We start from the raw sequence: 24,701 nt of genomic DNA on the forward strand, positions 1-24,701 counted from the left end.
TTTTGTATGCATTATATGTTTGGCCTTAAAATTTGCAGAAGTGAATGCCTTGATGGGGCCGACAAAAGGTTTAGATTATGTTGTCCTGGTGAATATTGTGGCATAATATAGGGAGGATGAACCAGAAGATTTCAGAAATTTTGTATTTTTGTGACTGGAAACTGTTGAAAGGTACATCATTGTTATTAATGAAAAAGACTGACTAAAAACAGCAATGTTTTTTAAGCATACATACGTAAACAAATTCTTTGTTAAGCAAAAATGCCCTGTGCATCCAGGGATGGCTGAAATACATGATACTTAGACTCTGGTAATCTCAGTTCTTTTTTTTTTTTTTAACTGTAACTAGTAAAATTTTCTACCTCAATAAATCTCACTCTATTCCTTTTCTTGCTTTTAAAACAGAAGATCAATACTTGTCTTTTTTAACTTTCTAGATTGTTTCCCAATTTGACTGCAATATAATAAGCAGAATACTTTTGGAAAATATTACAAAGCATACAAATGGAAGTGAATAATCTTTGCTTACTTTGTGGCACTTTTTCTTTCAAATGATGTTTTAGCTCCAAGTGGGTAATTTATCTTCCTTAAATTACCTTTAACTGATTATATGTCCATTTTTCCCTAGCATTGGAAAACACACTTCATCCACTATTGGTCTCTTCCTTAAGTATTTACAAGTTTTTATTTCTATATCATTGTGTGTTGATCTAATTGATTTTTCTTCTCATTTAGTGTAGTTTCATGTATAATTAAATTGTTATAAATATGTCTATATTGGAGAGTGTACAATTTCTTCAAATCTTGTTCTTTTTTGTTAAAGAATTAATATTGATTTTTTAGTTTTCAGCATAAACAACATCTTTGTTTTGTATGTGGTGGTGCTGAGGATGGAACCCGGGCTGCACACATGCCAGGCGAGCGTCCTACCGCTTGAGCCACATCCCCAGCCCTCAGACCTTGTTCTTAAGCATATGTTGCTGTAAATTCTGTTCATGAATTATATGTAATGTTTATAAAATTGTGAATTATATTCAATATGATTTTTGTATGGATTCTGAGTATAAGAAGCTTTTACCCTATTGTATCTGAAAAGTCAACATTTTATGATAAGAAACATAATCTTTACATACAACCTTCTCAGTTTACCTCTTACTACTTGGTCCTCAGAAAATGAGACTATAAAACATAGCTCATTGATTATTTTGTCATAAGTATAAGGACTCACTCAACCTTGATTCCACATTCATTTCTCTAATTCCTGCCCTGAAATAACACTACCTATAGAATACCAAGAATGTAAGAATTTACTAATGTACATGAAAACACTGATCATTGACCTCATTCATAGAAAAATGAAAAGTCTCCAATGAGGATGAAGTCTGGAAGGCCATTATGCACACAAGAAAGATAAAGCTCTTCTCTCCTGTAAGAGCTACCTTTAAGTTTGTAGAAATTCAGTCTATTAAAATCACTAGGAAATGTTAAAATATTAAAAAGTTAAAATTTTAAAATTTATAATTCAAGATATGAAAATCTGGGGCTAATTTTCCTATATCTATATTCTTTTTATAACTCTTCATTTCACCATAAATACAAACAGAAAAAAAATAATGATCTGACTTAAGCAAATTGTATTCCACATTAAGTTTATTTAAAATGTGTAAAAGTATTAACAGATGCTAGAGTATTATTTACTCAACAGTATGTTTTACTGTAACATAGAACATTTAGTCAAGTGGGACACTATTATATCTGTCATTTAACAACAGGATGCAATACAGAGTGTTAACATATAAACAAATATTCAGTTATAAAGACATATTGCATACATAAGGTAAATATAGGTAAAAAAATGCACTGTAAACCTGGCATGATGGTCCATGCTAATAATCCAAGAAAACTTGGAAGCTGGGTAGTTTCAGAAGTTTAAATTCAGCCTCAGCAACCTAGTGTGGTTTCAAGCAACTTAGCAATACAGTCTCAACATTTGAAAAAGTAGAGAAAGGGCTTAAGAATGTGCCTCAGTGTATAAAAATACCTAAACTTAAACTGAAATACAACAAAAAATTAAAGTTTAAAATATTACACTTCATTGTTAAATATCAAAAATAGATTTTATATAATTCTTTTCTCAGTATTCAAAAGTGAAAATAGTAATTTTTGATTTAGAAAACACAATTATATTCTTTCAAAGATGATGTTTCTTCACTATGCATGTATGATATTTATTACTGATATTTCTAAAAAAATAACTTGATAATGCTTAATAAATTTAAGTAAAAGATAAAGACAACTACTTATTTTCTAAACTTAAATGTGTTCTGTATTTTACTGATCCTCATATACATCAAGGTGTAGTATATAGATAATAACTTTACTATACTCTCACATTTATTATAAATGTTACACTGTTATATAAGACATATTTTGGACAAAATCTGTTAAATTTTCACTACTAGTATGAGTTTTCAGATGTTCAATGAATTTAAAATTGAAATACATTTTGGATATATTATTTAACTTCTTAGGGTTTCTGGGCACAATGAATTTTCCAAAATAAGCAGTGTTTAAGAAACATGTAGCTACATTTTTTTTCCATTTGTATTTTCTCTAACCAGTATGTATCCACAGGTTCTGAGTATTGGTGAATAAATTTTGGAGGCATTGACACATTGTCAACTTTCACATTTCAAAACATTCTCTAAGCTACGGTTATTATGGTGAGGATTAAATGTTGTCCCTTTCTTAGAGTAATGGTCTCATTTGTATACCTTCTCTCCAATGTGTTCTCTCTGATGTCTAGTAATATATGATATAAAATTTAAAAATTTTCTACATTCTCTACATTTATATGTCTTCTTTCTAGAATAAGTAGCCTAGTGGTGAAAGTAATTGATTTCTTATTAAAAGCTTTGCTACATTTTTTTTCAATTTGAAAAGGTTCTTTTCTGTATAGATTCTGTTGTTAGCCCCACATTCTTTACATTTGTAGGACTTCTCTCCAGTGAGTTCTGCTGTGACGAATAAGGTCTATTTTTTGACCAAAAGCTTTGCCACATTCTTTACATTTGTAGGTCTTCTCTCCAGTGTGAGTTCTCCTGTGGCAAATAAGGGTTGATTTTTGACCAAAAGCTTTGCCACATTCTGTACATTTGTAGGGCTTCTCTCCAGTGTGAGTTCTCCTGTGGCAAATAAGGTATGATATTTGACCAAAAGCTTTGCCACAATCTTTACATTTGTAGGGCTTCTCTCCAGTGTGAGTTCTTCTGTGGCAAATAAGGTTTGGTTTTTGACCAAAAGCTTTGCCACAATCTTTACATTTGTAGGGCTTCTCTCCAGTGTGAGTTTTTCTGTGGCAAATAAGGTGTGATATTTGACGAAAAGCTTTGCCACAATCTTTACATTTGTAGGGCTTCTCTCCAGTGTGAGTTCTTCTGTGGTAAATAAGGCCTGAGTTTTTACCAAAAGCTTTGCCACAGTCTTTACATTTGTAGGGCTTCTCTCCAGTGTGAGATCTGCTGTGGTAAATTAGGTGTGATTTTCGACCAAAAGCTTTGCCACAATCTTTACATTTGTAGGGCTTCTCTCCAGTGTGAGTTCTCCTGTGGCAAATAAGGTATGATATTTGACCAAAAGCTTTGCCACATTCTGTACATTCGTAGGGCTTCTCTCCAGTGTGAGTTCTTCTGTGGCAAATAAGGTGTGATTTTTGACCAAAAGCTTTGCCACAATCTTTACATTTGTAGGGCTTCTCTCCAGTGTGAGTTCTTCTGTGGCAAATAAGGTTTGGTTTTTGACCAAAAACTTTTCCACAGTCTTTACATTTGTAGGGCTTCTCTCCAGTGTGAGATCTGCTGTGGTAAATAAGGTGTGATTTTTGACCAAAAGCTTTGCCACAATCTTTACATTTGTAAGGATTCTCTCCAGTGTGAGTTTTTCTGTGGCAAATAAGGTCTGATTTCTGATGGAAAGCTTTGCCACATTCTGTACATTTGTGGGGCTTCTCCCCAGTGTGAGTTCTGCTGTGGCAAATAAGGTGTGATTTTTGACCAAAAGCTTTGGCACATCCTTTACATTTGTAGGGCTTTTCTCCATTGTGGTTTCCTCTGTGGTAAATAAGACTTTTTTTTCTACTAAAAGCTTTGCCACATTCTTTATATTTGTAGGGCCTCTCTCCGGTATAAATTCTGTGGTGGAGAACAAAGCCTGATTTTTTATATGATTTCTGGTGTTCCCTCTCACTTGGAGTTTTCCTAATTTTCTTTTGTGGTAAATATTCAAGATTACAACTTATACATTTTGCACTTATCACTTCATGAAATATATGTTTTAGGCCCTTTTCTGGTAAATATACTTGGGTATGATTAGGAGTCATGGCTGAAATAGACAAAAATAAAAACAATACCTATTAGACTGGGATAAATATATTTTGCATATGTAACATGAAATTAAGGTAAAGTAATTAAATCAGGAGTGTAGCATATTAGTAATTCCAAAGTCACCATAAATCCAAATTATATATTAGTTGAATAAAAAAGTACAGACAAAATTATGTTGAGAATATTACCAAAATTATTGTAGAGACCACAGTATCCAAGAGGAGTACATCATTAAGAAGAGTAATATAATAAAGTGTAGAAAAGTATTATTAACAGCCTTTTTTTTCCTTCATAAGATAGTATTCTGTATTTAGAAAATATTTACCAGCTACCTTCACTGTCAGTAGAACAAGAGAAATGTAAAACATATACAAACATTTCTGGCTTTTTTAAAGAATGTCCAAAAAAGTTTTTTGTCTACCATGACATAGAGACATGAAAATAACTTGTAGATTTTGAGTGATAATATCATAAATACTCAACAAGGTTAAAGAGGCAATGGACTCATAAAAAGAAATATGAACAAAAAATTTACTAAGAAATATACACATATATGTCTATAAAATTTATCATAAAAACATTTTTAAAGGACTATAAAAACCTTGCATAGCCTATGGTCATAATATTTGAATAAATTCAGCACATGACAGTAAAGTATATTAAATTGATTTTTATGATTTTACATTCATATGATATGAGAATTTCCTTTATTGACAAATACATCTTTGTTTATCTATAAATATATCATGGTATTTTATACTATATATACAAGTTAAAATGAATAAATAGAATGAATTAACACAACAATTATTTCATATAGTTATCAATTTTGTTCTTACAGGTATTATATTCCTTCTACTAGTATTTATGAACAACATAATACACTCACTATGTGGTAAAATGAAACTCTTGACCCTATTATGCTCAATAAATAAAAATATGGAGACTTTCACTATAATATCAACCCTACACAAAACACAGTACCTGGTGAGCAAAATTTTGCTCACCAAATTTCAGACTTCCACATGTGAATCAAATGCTTCTACAACTTAATATCTTCCTGCCACCTTTCATTTAATTCAAAGTCCTGCATTTATTTTTTGTAACACTTTAAGAGACAAAATATTTTATAACTAAATAATAATATTATATATGTACATATTTTTACACATTTGACATTAATGGGTACACACATTTAGACACTAACTTTAATATTGAGAAAAATGTTTTCACTAAACACAAAAGCATAGGTATCTCTTAAATTTTCTGATTTAATTGTTCATGGATACATACTTAGTACTGGCAATTCTGGATCTTTAGGTCATCCAACTTTTAATGTCTCATGTGTAATGCTTGAGATTACCCCCAAAATTCTATATCACAAACTTCAACACAGTCTTTTTTAAAATTGTTTCAGCCATGTCGTTTCGAAATTTCTGTGACTTCTCTCAAATGAAGTACTTTTTCACGGCCTCCCAATTAGCAAATATTACAAGGATGACATTTTTATGCTTTTTTCCCCAAAAATGGACTATATAATCTACTGATGGCTTCTTTAATGAACAAATAAAAAACAGTACAGCAAATATAAACAAAGAGAAGCATGGCTAAATCCAAGTGACAAAGAAAAAAGAAAAAACATTAAGAATTTAACATAAGGAGATTGACAGTTATGAATTACTCAAATAACACTAAGTAACTATTTAAAAAAAGTTTAGGGAGTGAAATTGAAAAATATTAACATCAATGAGCACAATGTTTATGTGAATAATTCTTTAAGAAAAAATTAGAGGAGCATTACTAGTGTGCAAATTTGAAATTCTACCAATATGGGAGAGGCTTATCAAGCAGTACCAAGTTTAAGAAAAGTCTAAGCAACTTGTACAATACTGTAAAAATTAAAAATCTATAGGATATATAAAGAGAAGTGTTATATATGTATATATAATGTGTTTTGTGTAGGGTTAATATTATAGTCAAAGACTCCATATATTTTTTTACATTTCCTATATATATAGGAAGTGTGAAAAGAATCCAAGCATACCACAATAAAAAAACAATGATCCAGAAATTAAATCACTAATCAAAAAAAAAATATATATATATATCACAAAATAAAATTATAATGATTCATTCACTTCAAAATATTTATGATTACTAATGCATTATTTTTAAACACAAAACAAAAGAAAAAAATGCTAACAGAATAGAATCTAAAAAATGAAAATGTCAAGTCAGTTCCAGCAGAGAGCATGGAAAGAAACCAAGCATGATCTGCTCCTAGAGGCCCTATTTGTTTAGAGATGGATAATGCTCCTGCCTTTTCATCTTATCCTTTTGCACAATTTTTAATCAATGAGATATAGTTTTAAATCATGAAATTTCTCATAATTCTTTTGGACAAGCGTTTGTTGAGTGAGCAAATTGTATCCTAATATGTTCCTTTTAAAACAGAAACAAACAAAGATCTAGCCTCTCTTATATTTATATACTATAAATATATTTTTATTTACAAGCAATGTGTTCAATATACAACATAAAGTTAATACACAAAATTGGTCATCTGCATTCAATAGACATTTTATTCTCAAACAGCCATTACTAAAAAATTATGTAATAAATGAGGTTCCATCTGACCAGCATGACAAGATCCTATGCCTTTGATCATGTGGGAAAAAGCATAGACTTCTACACTTATGCCAACATGTCCTGTTTGGACTCTACCTTCATGCATGAAAAATAGCAACTATAAATGTACATCAGGGACTTCACAAGCTGATTTCTAAGTTTCATTTAACCCTGGAAGATAAGAGTTCATCCAAACAAGAGAATAATCATTCTTCTCAAAAGAGGAGAATCATTAAAATAGGACCCCAAGATACATAAATTCTAGTTAATTCTAGTCACTGGGCGGGGGAATATAAAACCATTAACAGCCTCAGCTCAACAGGTGTTGGCTAAAATGGGGTTAGAATGTACTCTAGATAACTTTGTTACTGCTTTGATTGATAAACTCACACAAAACTCTGTAAATGCTATGGTCTTAATAACAATTTTGGTCTGCTTCTGTACACCATCTCTGGGAAAATCAGTACTGTCAGATCCTAGACTTCTAGAACCCATTACAATATCTTGACTCACTTGCATAAAATTGTTATATACCTGCAAAAATGTCTCATTGTTGTCTTAGGAGAATAATGTGTCCTTACCATCCACATAGTATTTAATAGGTCACCATCCTGTGAAATTTATACATATAAGATCTATTCCTCTTGATAAAAACAGTGATGAGTCAGTGAAGCTTCTCTCTAAGGCAGAATGTAATAGGTCGATATTCTCCTTATTGGGTTTACCTGGACTAGCTCTACAAGATTATAAAACTTCTATGAAACTCACCTATGCTATCATGAACAGTATTATTCATGCCTCCATGGAAGTAAACATGCTTAATGAAGAACAAAAACAACATTGTCAACCCATACTTGACAACCATGCTAAAATTGATTGTCTGTTATTGTTACATCATAAAGGACATCAGAAGTTTAATAACATGTGTTCCTTCAATTTAAGTTATAATAGTAATTTTATTTCAAAAGACTTAGATTACCTTAAAGATATCATTCATAAGGTTGAACAAGATGATGGATTTTGGACTTGTTGGATTGGTTAACTTCATGTTTACTCAATTTCATGTGGGTCAAAAATATTCATAGGTGGATGTTTACTGATGTTGGAACTTCTTGTTGTCTATGTCTGCCCTATTTTTTGCCCCCACCAGCATTACAGAGATAAGTAATATTATTTATTAAAAAGGCCTTTAAAAAGAGGGGAGGTATTAGGTATTCTGACCTTGGAATAGACAGGAAAGTGTTGGAGTGATTGTAACTGGCACCCTGAGTCCCAAAATTGTAATGCCCAATAGTTTCTCCCTGAAGCTATTAAGACAACCCTACAGGTGCACTATCTAGTCTCTGTCATAATGTCCTTAGGGAGAAGGGGCTCTATATTTGTATTAACTGTTCCTAATCTTGGATAGCTAGCACTTGGGCTTAAAGAAAAACTGGGTTAGAATGTATTCATGGTATCAAAAGGTATGTAATTTTGGATTATTATATGTGCAGCTGTTAAGAGGGGTGGCCAGTAATTTTTTTTCTTCTTTCCTTTTCACTGTGTATGAGTCTCTCTCTTCTCTTTGCTTCTTTAAAAGTTTCCTTACAAGAAGATTTGAAACAGATCATGCTGGCCCTCAAAACAAAAAATAAGTTTTGATGGCTAATTTGAATAAACTGGGACTTCACTAAAGAAGAAAACAGAGAACAACAAGGAATTTGAAAATGTGATAAATGTAGGGCAGTATGTGTTCAATGATTACAATCAAAATAAATAAACCTAAGCTTCTGAAAATTTCTTCTGCTTGATAACTACTCTTTCAACATTTTTTAATTTGGTTTTCTCCTTGACATTTGAATGACTCAACTGTGTCCCCTGCTATGTGTAGTCTACAATAGTTTACATCACTAAATTATACTAGGTAATATTTATCTAAAGTGAAGAATATCTGTACTAAAAATGCCCTTATGCCCTTTTTCATTGAAACACAAATCTGAAACTCATTCTTATAGAGAATTTCGAAGAAGATACTCTGCAACAGAAGTAAATTAAATAATAATTAGTAGTTAATAATTTTAAAGGGAAATTAAACTTACCCAGGAAGGCAAAGTTTCTATAATTCTCTAGCATCACATCTCTATATAAATTTTTCTGAGCAGGCTGAAGGCATTCCCACTCCTCTTCAGTAAAATCAATGGCTATATCCATAAATGTTAACAGTTCCTAAAATAAGAGTAGGAAATTAATAACACATTGACCACATGAATATTTGCACAGTCTGTAATGTAATTAAAGTTGAAATAAGAGTTAGTAGACTATCATGTAGGTAGTGTACTTGTGCAGAAAAAGTGATTGAAGTTCAAAAAAGTATACATACACCACATTTATGAAACACAATATAAAACTCAGGCATTATCCCCCCCATTTTTTTTCATTTTTTATGTCTTGATCTAAATTATACATATTTTTCAGATGAGAAAATCATGGTAATTAAGAACGGGAACCCTCAAATTTTAATTGCACAACCACTAATCAGAGATTTACTAATGTGTAGAATCTTATTTGTTATTTCTCTAATACATCTATCTATTCTGAATGTGTAGTGAGATCTTTAGTAACTCCAACATCAATGATATAAGAGAAATTTTGAAATGCAACAAGGTAGACAAACCACTTAATGGAAATATTTAACAGTTTATTTAAGTTCAGACATTTTATGTTTTTTATGTGTGTTATTAATATAAAAAATAGCAACAACAATCCTGTTTGAATTATCCTTTCTACATTTTGTATTAACATACAAAATTATATATATATATATATATATATATATACAAAATTTGATCGATGTTTATATTTTATGATATTTATAATATAATATACGTATAACTCTTAAAATAAATATAATTTGTTGTTTTTAATTTGTTCTTTCTAGTTCTACCTGACAGTAAAATCGATTTTTATGATATTATGAAAGCATGGAATATATTTTATTTTTTTTTAATATTTTATTTTTTAGTTATCAGCAGACACAACATCTTTGTTTGTATGTGGTGCTGAGGATCGAACCTGGGCCGCAAGCATGCCAGGCGATCGCTCTACCGTTTGAGCCACATCCCCAGCCCCAATGGGATATATCTTATCCTAATTAAAATCCTGGTCTTGTTGGTGGTTACAATGGTAGGATTCACTTACATATATATATATTTTATATTTTTATACTTTTCCCTTTTATTTATTTATTTATTTATTTATTTATTTTTAGTTTACGATTGTGCAATCTAGTGATTTTCTTTTCTTACCCTTCCCCACTTTATGAGCTTCAGATTTCACATATCAGCAATGACTTTCAACTTTTGGTCTTAAAGAAATGGTTTGTTTTACTTAACATAAAATCTCCAGATTCATCCATTTCCTAGCAAATGTCATAAAGTCATTCTTACTTATGGCCAATTCATAGTTTATTGTGTATATAAGCAACAGTTTTTTGTCCTCTCATCATTGAATGGAACCATTTCATCATTTAATGGTTGGTTTTATAGCTTAGCTATTGTGAATTGTGCTGCTATAAACATAAATGTGGCTATGTCAATGTAGTATGCTGATTTTATGTCCTTTGTGCATATATCATGCATTCAAAAAACTGGGTAAAATTGAGGTTCCATTTTTTTAACAATATTCATACAGATTATTATGTTTCACTTAGACCTCTATACAGCTGGAAAAAGTGGAATTAATCTATACCTGAGGTAAAAATAAAACATACACAAAAAAATTATAAGCCATAAAATGACTAGAATTTATTATCAAATCATTCAACCCAATAAAGAGCTAATTGTTTTTAATATTTATTTTTTAGTTATCGGCGGACACAACATCTTTGTTTGTATGTGGTGCTAAGGATTGAACCCAGGCCACACACATGCCAGGCAAGTGAGCTACCGCTTGAGTCACATGCCCAGCCCCTAAAAAGTAAAATTTAAAAACTAAAAGTAAAGAAAGTCTAAGCAAAAGAGAAAAATTAGAACCTATTAAAGATAAACATAACACAGAGTTACCAATATCAATGTTGGTGCTTTTAAAAAGCAAATGAGCCCAGTCTAGTGATGGACAACTGTAGTTCCAGTGACTAAGGAGGATAAGAAAAATGGATCATAAATTCTAAGACAATATTATATATAATATTGTCTTATATATGTTGTATTGAGCAACTTAGTGAGGCACTTAACAACTCAGCAATACTCTGTCTCTAAATAAAATATAATAAAAGGACTGAGGATGTGGCCTTATTGTTAAGCACCGCTGGGTTCAATCTTCAATACAATTTTTTTAAAAAGCAGATACAATTAAAAAAGCACTAGCAAATTTGAAAATTCAAAAAATAAAAAATATATCAATTATACAGTATGTAATTGCAAATATAGGCATATATAATGATTTCTCACTTTATGGAAATACACTCTGGAAAATTTATCCTAAAAATCTTCTGCAATTTTTCAATTCTCTGAGTGCAATGACAGAATCTAGATGGTATAGACTAGTACATGGCTAAGATATTTGCTAGATCCATGTTTGTACATAAAGTCAACTGCTGACCAAAATACCATGATGCCACATGATTTATGTTATGAAGTAAAATCAATCAGGGTAAACCTCATAATTCTATAAATGGTGGAACTACAGAATACACTGACAACAAAACTCTTAAAACATGCTAGGATATTGGGAAAAGAGTGTGATAATAAAATGCTATTTTATCCCTTCACTCATAAAACATAACAACATATTTTGACACATTAAATGCAGAATATAAGTTATTAATAAATAATACTGAAATATATAAGAAAGTACAAAGCTCAAAATTTATATAAAAAAGATAGGGTTTGTATGGTGGTGCACACATGAAATATCTACTATTCTGGAGTCTAAGGCATGAAGTTCAAAATTTAAGGCCAATTGAAGTAATTGAGAAAACTCCATCTGGAAATAAAATTTAAAACAGAGCTGAAAATATGCTCAGCATTAAGACACTTTTGTTGAATTCCTAATATCATAAAAGAAAAAAAATAGTTTTTTTTTGTTTTCAAAATTATATAATATAATAGATTTAAACTTATGAAATACAAAATATTAATTCAAAAAATGTATTCAAATGATTACATTAAAAGCTGCAAAACTGACAAGGAAAAAAGAACCCCTAATTTCCTCACATATAATCAAATGCTTATAAGAAGAACAAATACAACAGATTGCAAAAGAAAAACAAAAAAATATTGAAGAGTCACATTAAAAAGGATATATCTAAGTGTTCAATAAGCATAAAAACTCAAAATCTTTAGAAATTAAATAACATTGAATAAAATCACATCATATAGATGAATTAAATAGTATTGATGAATATGTGGAATAAATGCATTCACAAAAAAAGGAAAATAATAATTTAAGCTTTTATTATCTATTTGTAGAAACTGTTTTGTAAATCATATGTATATGATACACCCACACAGTAATCATAGACTAAAATTACAGCAACTGTACATGAGAATACAGCCACATTCTTCCAGAGTTGAAACCAAGGGGCATGGCTAAAGAGGAAGAAATAATAATTAAATTTTGTAAAATGTAAATTCTAGGAGCTAGAATATTTGTTGATGTATTATATCTAGTCTGACAAATACAATAAAATACCATATATATTTTATGCTGATGTCACATGAATGTTGCATTTCATATGAAAGTATGTTTACAAAAGAATATACAGTATTTGAGAAAATAAAAATACAGAAAAGAACATAAAAGACTCAAATATTCAACATATTTACAAAGGATAAAACTAGTATACAAATGATAACTTTTTTCAAGGTACTCTTTAACAAAAACTGGTCATAATTTTACCATTCTTTACTTTTTGTTAAAGAATAAATCAAAGCAACAACTTCTAAAATTTTCTTGGAAAGTTGAATGTATATAAAATTAGACAAAAACTCTCTCATATATAAGAGCAAATGTACTAGTGATCATTACCTGACACTAATGCATGTTAAAATATTACAACAGTGTACTAATTTTAAGATAAAGAAATCACAATACAGAAAACTACTTAGGGCAATTCATATGTATGCAAATATCTTTTTACTGATAATTATTATAAGTGTATAAATCAAAACATATCAATAAAATATTTAATGTTAGTGAATGCTACAATCCAACCTCAAGGTAGATGTTAGAAAAAAAGGCATAGATTACAAAAGCGACTTGTATGCAGAATGTGTGTGACACTGAAATTATACACAAACATCCACCAAAAAGCAGATATAAAGAGAGATAATTTTAAAAAATAAAATAAAAATAAATAAAAGCAGAATATAAGCCTCCCTCCATTTATGGATACACCAAATAAATACATACTAATGTTTTGAGTCCATCGAAAAACTGTAAAGGAATTAGAGGCACACAAATTGGAAAACTGGAAAAAAAAATATCAAGCAAGACATAAGTAGAGGGGCTGTGGATGTGGCTCAAGCGGTAGCGAGCTCGCTTGGCATGCATGCAGCCCGGGTTCGATCCTCAGCACCACATACAAACAAAGATGTTGTGTCTGCTGAAAACTAAAAAAATAAATATTAAAAACTCTCTCTTTCTCTTTAAAAAAAAAAGACATAAGTAGAATGCACTTGAAGATTTTCCTAATTTGAGCAATATGCAAAATTACTGGAACAAAATGCCCAAATCCAGTGTTAATATAAATAAAGGAAGATTGATTTGGGTTTGAAATATATTATTTAACTCTAAATTGGCTGTAGTTTAAATGCTAATTTATCTGTACACACAGAGGAAGGAATAAGATATACATGAGTATTTACTCCAGGAAAGAAAAAAAATAAGTGGTTTTCTATGGCCATGCAAGATCCATTGACTTTATTCTATTAGACAAGAGTGAAAGAGGTGTTAAATCTTAAGGGAACCCCTTCATCCCTTAGAGGGATTTGCCAACATTTTCTAAAAATACAAATAGCTGTTGCTGACAGTTGAAATTTTATCTAGACAGTACCAAAATGTTAACAGAGAAATACAGACCACCACTGAAAGCCAAAGTGGCAGTTTAGCACTTCTTGAGCTCTATCATCCAGCTCACTTTACTAATAACATCAGACCTAATCCATTCATTCTGTAAGTAATTTGTCCCGATATTAACTTTTTCCATTCAATGGACTACATCTGAAAACTCAAACCATTGAAAGCACTGGTAACTGTGCAGGTGCAAATCTCCCTAGAACAAAAAGAAGGGTTTTCACATTGGTGTGCAAACATTGTAATCAGCTAAAATCTCGAATATTAGTGAAGAAAAATGGTTACAATCACAGATGCCTCTTTATTTCTAAAATAGGTGCATATCAATTTTTTTTCCAGTGAGCATAAGGCACCATCCAACTATAAAATCTTCTGCATGAACACAGCTGTTAGAATGGCTACTCTCAAAAAGTGGAATAGTAAGTAGTACTCCAATTATATAAATATAGAAGAAAGAAACACTGTGCTAGACTATAAAATTAGTGAAGACATTTTTAATAAAATGGAAGTTGAGAGTTCTATAAATTATTTCTTTGAGAAACTAAGCTCTCTACATTTATACTGCTCTTGAACAAGAAAATCCCGAGTACTTGTCTGGACTTATGAGAGGCATTAGATGTGTCAGCTGTGGCATCCACATATTACATAGTTCTGAAACACAGTTCCAGGAAAATATCAGAGTATGGAATGAAAATGCTCTCATACACATTTCACAAATGAGCATAAAGACACTCTGACAGGTTGTCTGCCTTTAGACACACAAAGGAAGAATAGAAACACATGATTTTTCCAAGATCAAGTGATTCTTCTTTACTTTTCAATTATGTAAAATGCTTATAAACAACAACAACAAAAATTTTTGCTTTTGATTTTTTTCTACGGTACTGGAAATTTGAAAGAGCAGCATGTTAATTCTGGGCTACATACCCAGCCATGATTTAAAATCATAAGACAGGTTTTTCTAATTGTCTAATTAGTCTACCTAAGTTCCTGATGTTTACCTTGAAATTGCAATCTTACTGACTTAGGCCACTTGAGTCTCTGGAATTAACATGCATGTATAATTGCACCCAGAGAGAAAAAAAATACTTTAAAGTCTCATCCAGTTTTTGGTATACCATGTTCATTTCAAATATAATATGGGTAAAATAACTGATAATACTGCAAAAATGTAACTGATAATACTGGAAAAGGGGGAAGTTATCATTGAACAGAAAGCTAACATTTTATATATAAATGCAACTCACAATACAAGGGCATAAATTTAAAATCACATTCAGCAACTGTCTGAAGATTAAAAAAAAGTTTAAAAGTACTAGGTATGTAGCAAAGTGGTACAGTACCTCTGGCTAAATCCACAATACCATAATCTCCAAAAAGAAGGAGAATGAATTAAGGAGGAAAAAAAACCTGAGATACCTATAGAATATCTCACCCTGCTCCTGGAGGAAAAAACACATGGATTTGTAATTATGATGATCTCCTCACTCCAGAATCCACAACACAATCTGAGAAGATTCGAAAGTATTGCCGCAAATGTTCTCACATAGAATTTAAGATAGGGGCTGAAGATATTCTATAGGATACTATAGGACTTCCAGTGTCTACTGTTAATATATGATCCAGTTGACTGGCCAGTGAAAATTCATGGCTGACCTTTCTCAAAAGAAGACACAGGAATGCAGAGACCAAAGATTACACCAGGGATTCTAGCAAATTATTGCCAGTTCCCACCATAGTCAGTGCAGCCAGTTTCAACCAGACTCACCATCCAGTCTCAGGATTTCACTGCACACTCATCATTTACTCTCTTTTTAGGAACCACATGTCCTCTCTATCAATCACAAAGTACCTATACAGGAGAACAAAAATCAGGTTCACTGAACATAAGTGATGAAGCCTAGAAGTGGATACCCACTCTGGCAGACTTGACACCAGAAGGTCAAAACTTGCTTCTCTTTACTGAATGTGTGTAGATTGGACAATGTTTATATAAGGGGTCCTGATTGGACATAACTTATGTCTTCATATACTCAATATGAACCTAGTGAGTTTTTTGAGAGTCAGGAGATAAACTCAAATCCAGAAATTAATGATGTCACAATTGTAGGGTCTTGTCTGTACACACATTTATTTATTTATTTATTTACTTATTTATTTTGAGGATCTGGGAATTGAAATCCAGATCCTCAGGCAGCATCAAATTTATGGCAACGTATCCTTGGAGAAGTAAAATCGAGCCAACCCAGAAAAGCATTTACATTTAAACTTGCATATGAGGCCTTTTGAATGTGTAGATTATGTATGTAAATATATTATTTATGGATGAAAATAATACAGTGACAATCCTGTAAAATTTCAGGTAACTTCTCTTGTATGAAAATAGATTGAACATTAAAATTATATGATGTGGAAAGATAATTATTATTTTAGAATTCATATAAAAATAGTAAAATTGAATTTTATAGTATAACCCATAATTTCCACTACATGAAAATTACCATTATGTATTTAAAATATTACTAATAAAGTATATGTATTTTTGGAATACATATACTTTATTATATGTATAAATAATATAATATAATATAAGTTTTTGCACCCTCAAAACTATGTCAGGAGTCCAGAAAATCTCAGTTCACAGAACCATATTTGAGAGTTATGCTTGTCCTCAGTTCAAGAAGATGAAGGACATGATCACTTCTTTTTATTCTACAGGTGAATGATACATTTACTTTTTAACCAATATTTCTCCTGAGATATAAAAAAATAGAGAGAAACTGCCCTGAGTCAGGGCAACGAGATTTCACCAGAAAGTGTATGTTGTGTGTATGTTTGTAATATATATATATTTCCCCAGATCCAAAGATTTTAGTCTATTATTTAAGTTGACTAATGGAATATTCTTATTTTTATGACATGATCTTAGACACAATGGCCTGTCTATAACATTTTCTTTTTATTTATAGGATGAAATCCCCTTAAGAAAGTGAGCTTGAAATGAAGATGAATTGTGTTGCTATCATGATGTCATACACATGTAATCCCAGGTAGGGGATTTAAAATTTTGCTTCTTTAAGAATACTACTAAAGCACAAGAAATAGAAACAAGAGTCACTAGGTGGGATGAATTCAAACTGAAAAGATTCTTCTCAGCAAAAAAAAAAAAAAAAAAAAGGTGAGGCGAAAAGTGATACCAGAGATAGGAACAAATTTTTACCACATGCACATCAAGTAGAAACCTAATTTCCAGGATATATAAATAACTTAAAAAACAATACCAAAAAACAAATTTTCCAATCATTAAATGAAATGGACTAAGGAACTGAAGAGACACACTTTTTAGAAGATAAACAATCAATAAATCAATAAAAAAATGTTCAACATCTTTAGCAATTAAAGAATTGCAAATCAAAACTACTCCAAAATTTAATCTTACTCCAATCAGAATGGCAGTTATTAAAAATACAAGCAAAAATATATGTTGGTGAGGATGTGAGAAAAAAGCCCCACTGTAAAAATGTTGGTAGGACCCTAAATTTGTGAAACCAATCTGGAAAAAAAATAAGGAGATTCCTTAGAAAACTTGGAAAGAAACCGAAATTTACCCAGCTACCCAACTCCTCAGTTTAGACCAACCAGAGCTAAAAACCAAATAATACAGAGGCATATCCACATCAATGTTCATAGCAAAACAAATCACAATAGATAAACTATAGAACCAATCTATATGTTCTTCAATAGATGAATGGATAAAGAAAATATGGTCTATTTACACAGTGGAATAATACTGAGCATTAATATAGCATAAAATTATGGAATTGGGAAGTAAATGGATGGAGTTGGAGAATATCATGTTAAGGCAAGTAAGCCAATCCTCCTTAACCAAAGACCTAAGGTTTTCTCTGCTAAGTGGATGGTGACCCACAACCACAATGAGGGAAGTGGGAGGTAGCATGGAAGAAATAAAGAAACTTTAAATAAGACAAAGGGGATGGAGGTGATGGGAGATGGTATAGATGGCGGAATAAGATGAAAATCTTGTTGTACCCAAAGTAGAGTTACATGGGTTTTGTAACTATACTTTCTGTACAACAAGAGAAATAAAAGTTTGTGCTCCATTTGTGTACTATGAAGTGAAATGTATTCTGCTCTATTAACAAGTTAAAAGAAATTAATAAATTAATTGATTTCTAAAAATTCAGGAAAGATACTTGCATTTCCCTAGATCTATATATAAACATATATGAGGATACATATATATATATATATATATATATATATATATATATTGAACATATTTAGTGTATATAATTTATGAACAATTTTTTTTCATATTTCTATAATTTTTTTTAAAGAAATGACAACAGAAGCATTACAATTCTTATTTCTTGTATAGAACACAATTTTTCATATCTCTGGTTGTATATAAAGTATGGTGATACAAATTTATGTCTTCGTACATGTACTTTTGATTATGGTCTCTATCACCTTCCACCATTCTTGCAAATCCCGTGTCCCCTTTCTTTTCCTCCCACCCCTTTTCTTTATTGAGAATCCATCTATTTCTCTCATGCTCCCCCTCCCTACCCCATTGTGAGTCAGCCTCCTTATATTTGGCATTTTTCTTTGAATTGGCTAACATCACTTAGCATTATCTTCTTCAATGCTATCCATTTACCTGCAAATGCCAGACATGATTATATACCTAGAAGACTCAAATGTCTCCACCAGAAAACTTCTAGATCTCATAAATAAATTTAGCAAAGTAGCAGGATATAAAATCAACATCCATAAATCAAAGGCATTTTAGTATATCAGTGAAAAATCTTCTGAGAGAGAAATGAAGAAAACTACCCTGTTTACAATAACTTCAAAAAAAAATACTTGGGAATCAACTAAATAAAAGAGGTGAAGGGTCTATACAAGAAAAACTACAGAAACTTAATGAAGAAAAATCAAAAAAGACCTTAAAAAATGGAAAGATATACTTTGCTCATCAATAGGTACAATTAATATTATCAAAATGACAGTACTACCAAAGCACTATGGAGATTTACTGCAATTCTGATCAAAATCCTAATGGCATTCCTCATAGAAATAAAAAAAAGCAACAATGAAATTTATCTGGAAAAATAAAAGATACCAAGAATAGCTAAAGTAAACCTTAGCAGAAAGAGTGAAGCAGGTGGCATCACTATACCAGACCTTAAACCATACAACAGAGCAATGGTAACAAAAACAGCATTGCATTTGAAAAAAAAATACTGCAGATGAATGGTACAGAATAGAGGTCACAGAGACTAACCCACAAAATTATAATTATTATATATTAGACAAAGGTGTAAAAACATGCACTGGAGAAAAGATAGTCTCTTCAACAAACCACCATCTCTCACCATGCACAAAACTCAACTCCAAGTGTGTCAAGAACCTAGGAATTAACCCAGATACTCTGTGTCTAATGGAATAAAATACAGGCTCTATTCTTCATCATGTGTGATTAGGCCCCAATTTCTTTAATAAGACACTGATAGCACAAAAATTAAAACAAATTATCAATAAATGGGATAGAATCATACAAAAAAGTTTATTCTCAGCAAAAGAAACAATCTGTGAGGTGAAGACAAAGCCTGTATTTTAGGAGGAATAATTTACCCCTCACATATCGGACAGAGCACTAATCTCTAGGGTACATAAAGAACTCAAAAGACTAAGCAAATAATACTAATAGTGATGATGATGATGATGATGATGATGATGATGATGATGATAACCCAATCAAGAAATGGGCCAAGGATATGAACAGAGAGTTTTTAGAAGAGAATATACAATTAATCAACATTTTTTAAATATATATGATTGGTTATGGCCCTCCCTTTTCAGTACCAAGAACACTTCTGGTTCAGTTTCTAAGGAGGGGAAACACGACCAAGAATTATTCTCAACTCTCCTTTGCAAATTATCAAATACAATTATCTATGTCATTTTCTAAACATAGCTGGACATGGGAAATATAGGTTTAGAGCAGAGAACATTTTTATTAGAAACACAGTGTAAAAGAAAGAAAAAAAACATAATTATTTGTACCACATTGAACCACAAGAGAAATGGGACCTGGAATTCAGAAAAGAAAGATTCAAACTTTTATACTTTGGAATGTGGATGACATGGATGCCTAAAGTGAAAAGGTTATTACAAGCTTTTGCAAAAAAAATTATGTGAGTGGCAGATAATGGTTAACCAAATAGAATCTTCACAGTGTATTCCAGGGGCTTTGTCAGCTGTGCACTCCAGAACATATAGGTATTCATAGCCTCATGAAGAGCATTATTCATCTGTGCCCTCTAAAATTATTCCCATAGTACAGATCAAAAAACATGGGTATCTGGATACTAAATGGCAATTAAGCAGCCCACAGAAAACTACCCAGATACAGAACTGTATGAAATTTCTTCAAAGACCATCAATGTATTGTCAGCTCCTGACACAGAGCTGTCAGTCTGGGGAAATATTATTTTCTCTGCATTTTGAAGAGAGTGCATTGAGAATTCATTTCAGGGGTAACATAAATACTTTTTTCGCTTTCATATTAAGAAACTCTTCAGAAACAGAGCTCACAAGACAGATTTCTTAGAAGGGTAAATGCCTGAAGATTACAAAAACAACAACAACAACAAAAAAAAAAAAATCAGTGGCCCTGAGTGACTCAGTAAGGAAATAAATCTAAAAGGCTTATAAGAAACTAAAAAGCAAAAAAGTAACTATTTCTAAAAATAAATATGTTCATTAGTTGCTATCTCCACAACATTTCATTAGGTAAACAACAAATTATGTATGAATATTTCTAGGATTGGCCAAATTTTATTCCATATGATTTTATATTAAATTCCAAAGTCCACATAATAGAATTCATGATTCACTGCCAAAAATATTACAGAAAAAAAATTTTTTAAGGAGTTGATGTTTAGTAAATGTCATTTAACAATTTTATTACCATATGATTTTAAAGAAATTTATTCATTTTCTGGCAGCCATAGTGTAGAAAATTTCTTATTTATTTTTCCTGTAGTAATTAACAAAGATAAGCCCTAGAATCAACTTTAAATAATCTACCCTTACAATTATACAAGAAACCTATAATAAATGATGAGTTAAAAATAAGTCAATTTTAAAAAATAATTTAAACGTTTTTATTTATTTGAAATCAATCTCTAGCTGCATTTTTTGGATCCTTTTCTCATCTTTTAAGCAAAAATTATATAAAAGACAGAAGTTTGAACTTCATAGTTATACATGAGATATGTTTATTAACTATAAAAATTCAAAATCTTTAGAAATTTAAGAAACAAAAAATAAAAACCCATCATGAAAAAAATTAAGTAATATTGATAAACATTTAAAACAAACTAATAATCATTAAATCAAAAGGTGTTTAAATTAGTATCTATTTGTAGAAACTATTTTGCTATTAAATATACATGATACTCCCCATCACAGAGACTTACTGAAATTAGAGCATATGTGATCATGATAACATGTAAGTATGCAATGGTACTCATCCAAACACTTGAAGCCCAAGCTCAATACAATATACATCTTAGAAGAGATAAATAATAATCTGTAGGAAAAATGGTCACTGGGGCCAGTAACATTTCATAATATATCCAGTTTAAAAAAGAGCATAAAACACTATGTATAAATTTTACATAGGTGCCTTATGCAAGTGGTATTTCCCATGTGTACATTTTTAGAAACAAAATATGTAGAACTTATGAGAAAATAAAAGTCACAAAAAGCACATAAAAGACTGAATTATACATTCCATGTAAGTAATAAAACTCAGCATTACAAAGGTGATAATTTCCCCCAAATTAACCAACAATATATCTCACTAAAACTTCTATGTATAAATATGAATATATAACAGTGAAGTCTACTTTTATGTGTATTCTATCAAGCAATAATTCAAAAAACTATATATAAATATATGATAGAAGAAAATAGGAGAATAGGGAAAGGGTAACTACTGGATACTGAAGGGGAGCAAATTATATTTCATGTTTTATGGTTATGTCAAAATAAACCTTACTATTATATACAAGAATAATGCAATAATAAAAAATCATCAAGCTTTACTTTAAATGAAGTAAGAAACCAAAGCATAAATTTTTAAAATTTATCTACAAAGTTATATGTAACTTTAGGCAAAAACCTTTTCAATTATAAGAGCAAAATAAGAACTTATCATGGCCTACTATTCATATATGGTGTGAAATTATAATATTGCAATAATAAAAAAATCACAATATAAATAAGATCCCCATATGAATACATATGTATGTAAAAACAGTATGCTTTATTGCAATAGCAAATACTAGATAAATCAAACCATAACAAAAATAATCTCAGCAACTTAGCTAGGGCCTTTCTCAAAATAAATGTAAACCTGGTAGGTCTGTTTACTGATGAAGAGTCCTTGCTTCCCCAATGCTGAAGTATAACACCAGAGAAGTGCACCAACGCACATTTAGAGTAGAAAGTAGAAGCTTTATTAAAGGACAGTAGAAAAGACTTCTCCCCAGAAGAAAAAAGGGACCAAAGAGGTAAAATCCATGAAAGGGATTTTTTTTTAAAGTAAGGTCTTTTTAGCTTTTTTATAGCTAAGGTCTTCCTTCAGCTATCCCGCATTCCTGTGACATTTCTGTCCTTTGTTCTGTTATCTTGCAGTGTTAGAATGTAGGTGGAAAGACCCAAAGTGTGGAGGACAGGTGGCCGGAAAGAGTAATATGGGCTGGAAGGGCTTTTGGATTAGCATCACCATGATAGCTGTGAGCTGCTTTCCTAGGGATGGGCTCAGGGTCTTGGGGACATTTTCAATTCTTGTTATCCTGGACTCCATTCTCAATATGGTTTTCATTCTTGATTTTACTGGATATTAGACCCAATTTGCCTAACTACACTAACTACCTATCTATCAATCTGGCTTCACTACCAAGGATATGGCTAAGTAGTACAGTATCCCTGAGTTCACCTAACTTTAACAAAATAATAAAAATGAACAAATTAAAAATAAAAGTATGTCAAAATGAAAATTAGCTACCTCAAAAGGAAATTAGGCACCTCAAAATGACAGTTCTTCTCCTGCAGAAAAATGGATGTTGGAGATTTGATTTTGATAATTATTCCACCTGTCAATCTCCAGCATCTGGTAAGACACTGGGATGCAGGAACACACCTGCTACATAGTATTTTATGCAGATTCTGAGGATTCCCTTTAAGTATAAGGAAGGCAGCAAAGAGTCTCTGCCACTGACATGTTCCCGACCTGGTTGGCCAGTAGGACTGAAGAAATAGTGGCCCAGTGGAGGAGTTAAGCCTGCAGACTCCAGAGACTGCCCAGAGTCGCAATCTGCTAGCTCCTGTTTTCAACACAGCCAGTCTTGTGGTTCCAATAGTCTTTCTCCACCAGCCTCCCTTGCTAGGCCAATGCACACTCACCATTTCCTGGTTCTCAGAAGTAGGGCTACTTGGGATCCTCAGTTTCTGCAAAGCAGAACAACATGTGACTCTGAAGTGTGAGACTACAGGTGGCAAAAATGGAGGACTCAGGAGATAAGAAGTGAAAAGCCCACCCTCCCTGATGACACACGATTGGACAATTCCCACAAAATGCTCTTGATTGGAAAAGGCTTCAGATCATGAACATTGAATCTGAGAGAAGTGAACAATTTTTTGAGTGACAGGGAATATTATCCAATCCAGGCATGAATAAAGGCTAGAATCTCAGGTCTTTGAGTGCTGTTTTTTTTTTTAATCTGAGAAATGTACCCCACCCAGAGTCTCAGCCTGCTGTGATTTTAAGACAAGGTTGTTTCCCATAAGTGGGAACTAACACAACCAACAGAACATTTTCATTTAAACTTACATATAAAGTAATTTGAGTTTATGGATTATATATGCTTGTATATTATTCAGGATTTAATATAAAATAATGACAATAATTATCAAATTTTATATATATATTTTTTGATATCTGTTCTTTTTAGGTGACAGGTTGAACTTTGAACTGGGAAGAAAACCCCTAAAGAAAAAGTGCCCAATAAAAACAACACAAAAGTGGTTGGGATTGTGGCTGAGCAGCAGAGTGCTCACCTCCCATGTGCAAGATCCTGTGTTCAATCCTCAGTACTACATAAAAATAAATAAGTGAAATAAAGGTATTGTGTTCAGCTACAGCTAAAAAGAACATAAAAAACATAAGGTAAAACTGAGAAACTAGCCTCTACCTCAGAGCAAAGACTGTCCAAAGAAGGGGGCATGACTCTTATCCTTGGAAAGACACACCCGAGCACTCCTAGGCTCATACCCACCCTGCTGAGTTGTTTATCTACAAATAACAGGAAAGATCTGCTGTGCCTGGTGTCCCTGACTCAGTCAGGCTAGGTGGGGATCCATAGCAACCCCCTAGCCACCACCAATCAGCATGAGACAGGGAAAATTCCTGGGATTTCAAATGACACTTCCAGTAGTAGTTTATGGTGGTTGATAAAATTTTGGAAAACCATATAGTGCAGAATATACTCCCCTCAAGGCCTAAGCCAATCTGTTCAAATGAATCCCCATCTTGTACTAACC

The 24,701-nt window shown here is 31.6% G+C and overlaps 1 protein-coding gene across 1 annotated transcript; it reads right to left on the bottom strand.

The window, feature by feature from the left end:
• Positions 1–2,960: 2,960 nt before the first annotated feature.
• On the bottom strand, positions 2,961–4,378 carry LOC144371434 (uncharacterized). The gene has a single exon (XM_078033752.1). The coding sequence runs from the start codon at positions 4,376–4,378 to the stop codon at positions 2,984–2,986; it is 1,395 nt and encodes a 464-aa protein (XP_077889878.1). The 3' UTR covers positions 2,961–2,983.
• Positions 4,379–24,701: the final 20,323 nt, after the last annotated feature.

The sequence above is a fragment of the Ictidomys tridecemlineatus genome, chromosome 16 (assembly GCF_052094955.1).
Source record: "Ictidomys tridecemlineatus isolate mIctTri1 chromosome 16, mIctTri1.hap1, whole genome shotgun sequence".
Lineage (NCBI taxonomy): Eukaryota > Metazoa > Chordata > Mammalia > Rodentia > Sciuridae > Ictidomys > Ictidomys tridecemlineatus.

Bases quoted from the DNA above. Each gene is read 5' to 3' on its own strand.
- LOC144371434 (XM_078033752.1), bottom strand. From the start codon at position 4,378: ATGACTCCTAATCATACCCAAGTATATTTACCAGAAAAGGGCCTAAAA.